Below are 266 nucleotides of genomic sequence, written 5' to 3' on the forward strand. Positions count from 1 at the left end.
TTACCCCCCCAGGCCCTGGCAAATAGCACCGCTGAGTACGAGAGCCTGGAGAGTGAGGTGTCCGCCCTGCACGACGACCTCTGGGAGCAGCTGAACCTGGACATCCAGGTGAGCAGGATGCTGCCAGCCCCAGGGTCCCCCCCTGCTATCCCTGGGGTCCCTTTGCCAGCCCTGGGGAGGTGGAAGCCCCCCAGTTCCTTCAGCCCCCAGGTGGCTGCTCTGTGTACTGGGAGCTGCTCTGACCCCACTGCCTTTTCCCCCCTCCA

The 266-nt window shown here is 65.4% G+C and overlaps 1 protein-coding gene across 1 annotated transcript in view; it reads left to right on the forward strand.

The window, feature by feature from the left end:
- Positions 1 to 266, forward strand: part of LOC104469952 (pleckstrin homology domain-containing family A member 6-like) — a gene marked incomplete at both ends in the record, with an annotated part of 9,382 nt that overhangs the window by 5,982 nt on the left and 3,134 nt on the right. The window contains 1 exon segment of the mRNA XM_010084700.1: positions 13 to 156. Coding sequence (XP_010083002.1) covers positions 13 to 156 — 144 coding nt within the window.

Source organism: Pterocles gutturalis, unplaced genomic scaffold (genome assembly GCF_000699245.1).
Source record: "Pterocles gutturalis isolate BGI_N339 unplaced genomic scaffold, ASM69924v1 scaffold8590, whole genome shotgun sequence".
Classification (NCBI taxonomy): Eukaryota; Metazoa; Chordata; class Aves; order Pterocliformes; family Pteroclidae; genus Pterocles; species Pterocles gutturalis.